Source organism: Seriola lalandi, unplaced genomic scaffold, assembly GCF_002814215.2.
Source record: "Seriola lalandi dorsalis isolate HSWRI2012SDOR001 ecotype SW California unplaced genomic scaffold, Sedor1 jcf7180002054351, whole genome shotgun sequence".
Taxonomy (NCBI): Eukaryota; Metazoa; Chordata; class Actinopteri; order Carangiformes; family Carangidae; genus Seriola; species Seriola lalandi.
In genome coordinates, this window is record NW_019524904.1 from 720,329 (window position 1) to 729,086 (window position 8,758).

The 8,758-nt window shown below is 41.8% G+C and overlaps 1 protein-coding gene across 2 annotated transcripts; it reads left to right on the forward strand.

The window, feature by feature from the left end:
* Positions 1-1,120: 1,120 nt before the first annotated feature.
* On the forward strand, positions 1,121-6,603 carry zic4 (zic family member 4). 2 transcript variants are annotated; one of them, XM_023407905.2, is made up of 3 exons: positions 1,121-2,452; positions 2,561-3,181; positions 5,305-6,603. In XM_023407905.2, exons 1-3 carry the CDS (start codon positions 2,026-2,028, stop codon positions 5,742-5,744), a joined length of 1,488 nt encoding a protein of 495 aa, XP_023263673.1. In that variant the 5' UTR covers positions 1,121-2,025; the 3' UTR covers positions 5,745-6,603. The 2 variants fall into 2 exon arrangements, with proteins under 2 accessions (XP_023263673.1, XP_023263672.1); XM_023407904.2 differs by having other exon boundaries at positions 1,121-3,181.
* The last annotated feature ends 2,155 nt before the right edge of the window (positions 6,604-8,758 follow it).

Sequence of the window (8,758 nt, forward strand, 5' to 3'; positions counted from 1 at the left end):
TTAATAAACATCTTTTGGATCCGTCATGTCTCAAAATATTGACTCAATTTCTAACGTGCTGGATATGACGCTGTCAGCAAAGATTTTGACAAGTCAATCCAGAGAAATAACCGAGAAGAAAATACTTTTTAAAGCTATTTTCAAAAACAAAAAAAAACATTAAACAAGTGACTGGGTGTCCTTTTATTCAGCATATTCAGTTTATTACTTTGGTGTAGTTACTAAACCTGAAAACGACACAGTCAGTTGTCATAAAACCCAAGTTCATATTATGTGCAGCTGATTTTCTTACCGATGATTTGTAAGGCGTTTAAACACCGACGAGCGACTGGGATAATAAATGTAGGTTGTAGTCTTACAACCGCAGAAGTCAAATAATTTATTAAACACTTACCACAGTGATCAGCACTGTATGTGACCTTCTGTAAGGTCACTTCCCGCTGTTATTTATTTTATTATTTTGTCTGCAACTACAAAGATTAAACGTTCAAACCAAACATTTTTAAAAAAAAAAAAGATCTGAAGCGTTGGCATCACAGTTTGGTTTCAACACATAAGACAACTCATAACATTTAAAAAAAAAAATAAAGCAATAGCTGTTAATCAGAAGAATATTTCAAGGGAAAGACTAGAAAAATATTTGAAATTACCTAGTTGTGACACACAAGCATATTAGTTAAAATTTCGGTCAAGCATGTTTGTTCCAGAGACTGTGTCCACCGTGCTGAGGACGGGGCTATATTCCATGTACAGTAGCATCCAAACATCACTCAACATTTTAATGACAACACACCGAATTTTTTCCAAATGGTCCCGTTTTGTCGGCTGATGGTTTAAAAAGACAATGTCCATGAAAAATAAAAAAGCATGAGTGAGAGGTGGATGATTTAGAAAACGCTACCGCCTTTTGTTGTAATCCACAACTGTTTACCTCCTCAGCATTCAAACAACAGCAATAAAAAAGAATCGCTAGGATAAAGTTTTATACTCTGTAGGATAAGATTGTAGTAACCGATACTTACAGTACACACGTTTTATTTTCAACTTATGTCTGCAACGGCACCACCTCCTGTGACCCTCATGTGCTGCCGTCCTGGGTCTAAAAGCAAAATTACCCCGGATCATAACAACAGGTCCCGTCCATTACATTTTTTTTTCCTCGGGACAATGGCCGCAGCTCTCCCTATTCACACTCACTACACACACGGATCCCACCAAGCAGAGCACGGAGTCGACACTGTAGTACGCGCTGAGGGGCGTAAACTGCTGGATATGTAAATATGGGTATTTATCAAAGCGCATATTAATGATATGTACTCCGGACTATTTTAAACTCCCACGTGGAGTTTTCCTTTGCTTAAGTTGACAAGTTTGTCCGCTCACGCCGATCTTTAGCGTGCGTAAAGTTGTGCGTAATTTGTGCGTAAAGTTGTCCTTCATACGTTGCAGGGCAAAATGAAGATATCACTGCATTATTTATGATCCTTACAACTTTTATAGTGACAATATACATACTCTTTCGAGGCAGTTTGTTTTGTAATCGCATAATCAAAGTGGGAAATTGCTGTTTCATAGCCGCGCAGCCTTTGTTCACTGCAACAAAAGAAAGACGACTGTATATCTGGATCAACTTTTTTAGGACTTTTATCGTACAATAACCTTTGCATAACAACTATTTTTCTCAAGCGTTGCCAGAGGCACTGCGCATGCGTGCTGGCTGCGTGCTGTCACTAAGACATTTTTCTTCACGTTGGAAACTGTCACTGGTGACGTCAATCACCGAGCTCTGACCAATTAGAGCGCAGGGTGATTGTTTAGCTCCACGGGCTGCTCGCCTACCATGAATCTCTATTCAGTATCAAAGCGTCCTGCTGCTGCCTCTCAACCGAATGGGATTCCATGTAGTCTGCAGATAGACTTAACTTTATAAAGTTTTTTTTTTTTATTTTTCATTGCGATTAAAATATATTTGTCATCATCATTATTATTTTGCCTGCTGTCAAGTTATTCTAAAATTAGGAAGTAATGAGCGTGGATGCATTGGGAAGCCCCGTGATGGACCCTACGTTTTCCAAACGGAACACGGCGCTGAGATTAGTTGACTTGGCAGGGGCTCACCACCATCACCATCATCACCACCATACCCCTCAGAGCGTGACAGGCTTCCCGGGGTTCAGCAGCCATCCACACTCAATGGCTCACTCGCACCCTGGGGAGATTACTGCGGAACCCCGCCTGGGGCCGAGTCCATTCGGGCCAGAACACATGGGGCACTCCGCGGCCCTCAAAATCAGCCCAGCCCATCATTATCCCCACCACCATCACCACCACCACAATCATCACATGGCAGGCCACAGTGAAGTGGTCTCCAGTCAAACGGGAGCTTTTGGCCCGGTTCAGGCGACATCGGTCCCCTATTCCATGTCTCACACGGCCCAGGCTTTATCCGCAGGTAGGGATTTCCTCATCCGGAGAGATCTGACAGCTCAAGCCATGCCAGTACTGACTGACCAGACTGCTGGTTCAGCCTCTCACCACGGAATGTTTGTCTCAACAACAGGTAGCTATCCCGGACACTATGGTCATCACCCTGACGCTGGGAACCATACCCTCTTCTCCGGACTCCATCACGACCAGCCTTCAAGCGGATCACCGGGTGGCCAAGCGTTGAATGGACAAATAAGGTTAGGACTACCTGGAGAAATGTATGTTAGGTCTGATCACTTGAGTCAAGTGGCAAGCTCCAGGGCTGATCCGTTCTCCGCCTCGCCTTTGCATGGCTACGGTGGTCTGAATCTGAACATGAATCTTAGCGCTCACCACCACCACGGAGCCGGGGCTTTTTTCCGCTACATGAGGCAGCCGATAAAGCAAGAGCTGATTTGCAAGTGGCTGGAGCCGGAGCACTCGCCGAAGAAACTTTGCTCCAAAACTTACAGCACCATGCACGAACTCGTAACGCATGTGACGGTGGAGCACGTTGGAGGACCAGAGCAGGCGAACCATATATGTTTTTGGGAAGAGTGTCCGAGGGAAGGCAAACCATTTAAAGCCAAGTACAAACTTGTAAATCACATTCGAGTTCACACCGGGGAGAAACCGTTTCCATGCCCGTTCCCTGGCTGTGGGAAAGTGTTTGCAAGATCCGAGAACCTTAAGATTCACAAAAGGACGCACACAGGTCAGTAGGTGTATATTCATAGAAGGAAATGTTGTAGAAATGTTGAAATTGCAGCATGTTGTATGAACCAAATTTTTAAAGTCGCATGTTGAAATTCAGCTATAAGCTTTGCATAAGTATCCAGAGCGACGTAAGCGATGTTTCTTCTAATTCTCAACTTCCTTTTTTTTTGGTTAGTTTTAATTTGATTTCCCTTTGGTTTCACGCATTTCAAATATTCTCTGATGAGCCAGGGCAATTAATCAATCTGTGCTGCTGAGACATCAGGACGCAACAGCTACTGGCCACCTGTTTGTTATGAGTTGCACCAGTGCTCGCAAGTTTCACAAAGGTTTGAGCTTTGGGGATTATGGTACAGCTCACTCAGGCGTTTGACGGTTCAACCTCTTGTTTACACCACAGCACAAAGACTGAGGCCCACGTCAGGTCTTGTCCAAGTAGCTTAGTGCATGCCAGACATGACTGGCAGGAAAAGTTGGAGAGGTGCATCTTCACATACAGTAACTGATATGATGATGTGGTGATGATGATGTTATTATCTCTTTTTTGTTTTCAGCTACTTGTTGCTGTCATTATTCGCTGCATGTCCCTCTATTTTATCATGTAGTAGCTGCAATAATCATAATAATAATAATAATAATAATAGTTGCATTCACTGCCTTGCTGCATTTAAAGCTACCAGGAAGGGAGTAGCTTTATTTTACTTACGTGTTAGAGTATTTGTATTAACTTTATTTTCCAAGGAGGTGTTTGACTTCGTGCATGGTCAAATAAAAAAACATGCTTTTGGAGTCATCAGCACGTTATAGCCTTTAGCCAATGCAACAAGTTGACAAGAGCAGACGGCTAAAATAATTCACCAACAGGTTGGCAGAGCTGACTGCACCTATCCTGACTGACGTGTGCACAATGCAGCTGGAGTCAGCATATAATAAATAAATAAAGGCCTCGAAATGTCGAGTCAGACTTGTAAATTAATACAATGACTGCGTTCCCTCTTTCGGTGGCTGCATGGCACTCCCCCCTTTGCTCCATTTCTGCACCCTATGTATTATTCATATAATTTGCTCACATTACCTAAGTACAAATCTGTTAAATTATTTCTGTGTGTTGACTCCCAAGGGGCCTGGTCTTTGGTATCATGTTTAAAACCTATCCGAAAGTGTGGTTATGACTGGGGCTGCCCCTGGGGTCTGTTCCTCGACGGTTTCTTGTACTACACTAATATCCTTGATTGGCTCTCTCAACCCAACAGCTGAAGGTCAAATTGATATTCAACCCGCAAGTGTAATTAGACAGAGGCAATTACATATTCTCAAAAGCTTTAATCGGAGGAGAAAAATCAGCAGTGGATGATTTCCGTGTAATTTATTCAGATTGTCTTTTTTTTTTTTTTTGCCTTGTCATAATCAGGTAGAAATACTCGTTATTAAGACACAAAATCAGACCCAGTCCATAACCATTTGCTGGATCCAAATAGCAGACAGGCTGCGTTAGCACACAGTAGGTGAAGCCTGGCTGTGGCAATACTTTCATTTATCATTATTTTCAGTTGGTTTTAGGCCTGCTATGTCTGTGCTCATAGCTTGTCTGTTTTGACGTATGTCTTGATGCATGCAGGCGCCAGGTATAGACCCAGGACAGTGGGGGTTCAGCCCTCCTGTTTGCACCAGACTGAGACTCATGTCACACTTACTTTTTTTTTTTTTTTTAAAGGAAGAGTGCAACCACAGTCAGGATATAAAAGTGTGTTTGCTGTAAATACACAACACACTTTTTTTTTTTTTTCAAAATTACATTTTAAAATTTATCAAAAAAAAAAAAGTCGTGAAAGTGGCTGTAAATGTAGCTGCTTTTTATTTTTGAATTTTGTGATTTTTAGTTTTTGGTCGCAGGTACTTGTTGCTAAAGTTTATTCAAAGCACGTGTTGGTCATAAAGTCAGCTCAGCCACAGTTAGTGGTTTTAAACATTAGACATTCCTCTCAAACACTATCAAACTGCTATAACATGCAAATGAATAACTACATAAGGTAATGCTGTGTGATGAACACCAAACATCCACGTGTGTAAATCTTCACTTTACTGATTCATGTTTCATTGTGTCACCGTCACTGTTAACAGGTGAGAAGCCCTTCAAATGTGAGTTTGACGGCTGCGACAGACGCTTCGCCAACAGCAGTGACCGGAAAAAGCACTCCCACGTCCACACCAGCGATAAGCCCTACAACTGCAAAGTGAGAGGCTGCGATAAGTCCTACACACACCCCAGCTCCCTGAGGAAACACATGAAGGTGCACTGTAAGTCCCCCCCGCCCAGTTCAGGCTACGAGTCGTCCACCCCGTCCCTGGTCTCCCCCTCCTCAGACTTGGGCCGGGAGCCAGGGGGCTCCTCGGTGCTGTCGGAGCCGGTGGGAGCCTCCCAGCCCGCGAATTTAAGTGAATGGTACGTGTGCCACAGTTCAGGTGCCAGCGGCGCCCAGACACCACCCAGCGAGCCCTCCACACCCGACCCCACAGACGAGCCACCTTACAGAAACCCAGAGCCGAGGGACGCGTTTTAACCCAATTGGACTCACACACGGCGACAGAAGTGACAGAACACATTTTCAGAAGCTTAACTATTAAAAATAGTCTGGCTTTGGTGCCTCCTATTTGCCTGTGAAGGTCCACTGGTCCCCCACTTTTTTTTTTTTTTTTTGGATGAGCCACCAAACAGACGCGTTATAACCACATTGGAAGGAAAGAGTGCAAACCCTTAAAGACGTGCTAACTTCCAGGCACGATAAAAGAATATATTTTCAAACCTCAGCTATTCAAAATGGTTGGCTCAGTGCCTGTACGCCCTGACGGCCCACTGGTCCACTTGTGGAGAGAGTCGTGTAAATCCGTTAGACTATGTGGTACATTATTGTAGGCTAGGCATGTTGGTGTAAAATTATTTTGTAAATTCCAGTTTTGACTTCAATATGTTTTTATTTATTTTACAATCTGATATTGAAGGATTTTTGTATTATCGAACCAAAGTGCATGTTTCAATTAGGGCATAAATGTACATTTGTAAATTTTGTAAGTTTCGATGTGTTGATGTTGATAGTTTTGGAGGGATCTGTCTTTGAGCAGCTTCTTGTTGATAACTGCAGTTATTTGTACAAAACATTTTATGTTTACATCACCCCCCCCCACCCCATTTGTGCAGAAGGTCAACAATTGAACTGTTTCATACGCCTGCAGTATTTGCTATACAACCGTGAAATTCTCAATGTTTTATCAAAGTGGGCATTTTGTGATTTTTGTATCATTGTCGTCAATTTTTTTTTTTTTTCATTTTTGAATATTTGAACTCGCGCCACTCAAAATGCGTACCGAATTGCCTTGTAATTTGTGAGTATTTTGAATAAATCTTGTATGACAAAAGTGAAATCGCTGCTGAGCCAGTGAGGTTTATGAAATTTAAGTATCTTCAGGGGAATATGTGTAACATTTATTTTATGACACTAAACAGGTGTTTAAAAAAATATATTTTCCGTAAAAAAAAACAAAAAACTGTTGCTTCCTTACACGCAGCTTGTTTTTAAAGTCCAGTAGCTAAAAACATGTCCAAGTCTGCTTTTCATATGCAGAGAAAACTGCTAAAATTCTAAGAAATAAAATTTAATGAAAGGTCTTTTCTAGAACATTTAAAGTTTTATTTCCCAAAGTGTTTCTTGGTTAAAAAAAAAAAAAAGAAAAAAGAAAGAAAGGAAAAAAAAAAAAAGGAGGACTTAAATTGTGCTCCACTTGTGTTAAGTCTTACTTTCTCAGCTGAGCTGTGGTTTGATGCAGACGTGGGCAGAGTTTGATGAAAGGCTACAATATTCTGATCCAGACTTCAAAGAGCATTTCGTACAAAGAGCCATTTTTTCACGACGGTGAATCCTCATGGTGAATTAAGATTTCTATAGCAATAGCCAAGTCAAACTCAAATGATATGGGGCCAAGTCCGTGGACTCAAAAGCCCGCTCTAAAGAATGTAATATTTGCTTCCCATGGGGTCGGAAACGGTAATCTATGTCCTTTATATTGCAGACTGGGGCAGTATAAAGAAGAAAAATATATTCTTTTGCTCTGGGCCTACTTTACGACAATCAAAGGAGAAGCCGCTAAAACGCAGTTGTCCCACACCATAATAGACTTGCACTGCAAGAGGAGCGAGCTACTCAATGGGTAAATTTTAACCAGAATCATATTTTAGCCTCAATACATGAGATATAAAAAACTATAAGAGCTTGGCTGCCTGTAAAGATAAGTGCAAATTTCAACAACAGATGTATAAATTAATTATTTCAGCTTTAAACAGACATATCATTTTTTTAGTAGTGTATATAAAACGAAACTTGTGAATTAAAAAAAAAAAAAAAAAAAAAAAGAACTGCAGAGCTGTGTTGTCCTGGGAAAAGTTTTGGCTGAGGGTTAAATTTTTACACCGGTCTGGACTGAGGCAGAAGTGGGTGGAAACAAGAAACGCTACAACACCTCTGATACGTTTCTAGAGTTTGGTTAAGTGCGTGACAGTTTGCTCTGTAGAGGAGGCAAAGAATAAACACTAAACCAATCAAAAAGAAGAAGAAGAAGAGGATGATGACGATGATGATGCCTCTTTTGGCACCAGCTCTTGTGCATAGAGGAGAAAAAAGAAAGGAAGGAAGAAAAAAAAACAAGATAAACAAGATAGTTGGATCTCAATTGAAAGTGGGAGTCTTTGAAGTGGAAGTTAATATCAGAGGGATTCTTCTAGGTCGTCTGAACAACGTTGATGACACGGAAAGCCTTTTGTCACCGATTTGTTGGGCTCCTCTCTATTGGGCCGTCTAAAGCTTTTAGTTCCAGCCGTCAAAATGGACAAGACCTAACTGAGTCGCGTAAAAACATTTTCCATTCAGCGCTGAAAGTGAAGGAGAGGCAACATTTAAAAAGGCTTGTTTCGTTAGAGAAAGAAAGGGAGGGAGAAAGTTAAAACAGAAGGTCCGCGAGTCAATTAAGTATGGCACACTCTGCGTTTTTTAGCCAAAGTATTTCTGAATTTGATCGTTACTGCAGGCGGAGATCAAAGACAAAATAAAATGGCCTTGAATTAATTTGGAGGCCACAAAAAAGAAAACTAAAATTATGCACCAGCGCTGCAGAACTGTGTGCACGTCTGCTCTGCACTAGTTCAGTGACCTTTACGCCTAATAATTTATGACTTTGACCAAATCTAAACATCCTGTCTTCAGCCAGAAATTGAGCTGGTAGGAATAGGACTGGAAGGGTTTGGATGCATCCAAAGACTTTGCATAAAGTTGAAGCACAGCAGAGATAAAACATGACGACTGTTTGCTTTATTGTAAAAGTGAAATTCCCGGCGTGCAGACACTGGATACCACAGGCAGTTAGAACTGGAAGAGAGGAGCTTTTAACAACTGATCCCGTTGGGTTCACTCATCGGGGCTTCCCACCTTCAGCTGAGTGACAACCTCTGATCTGATATCAGCTATGGGGTCAAGAATCAAGAGCAGGTGTGTGTGCGCGTGTATGTGTATGGGAGGGGGGGGGGGGG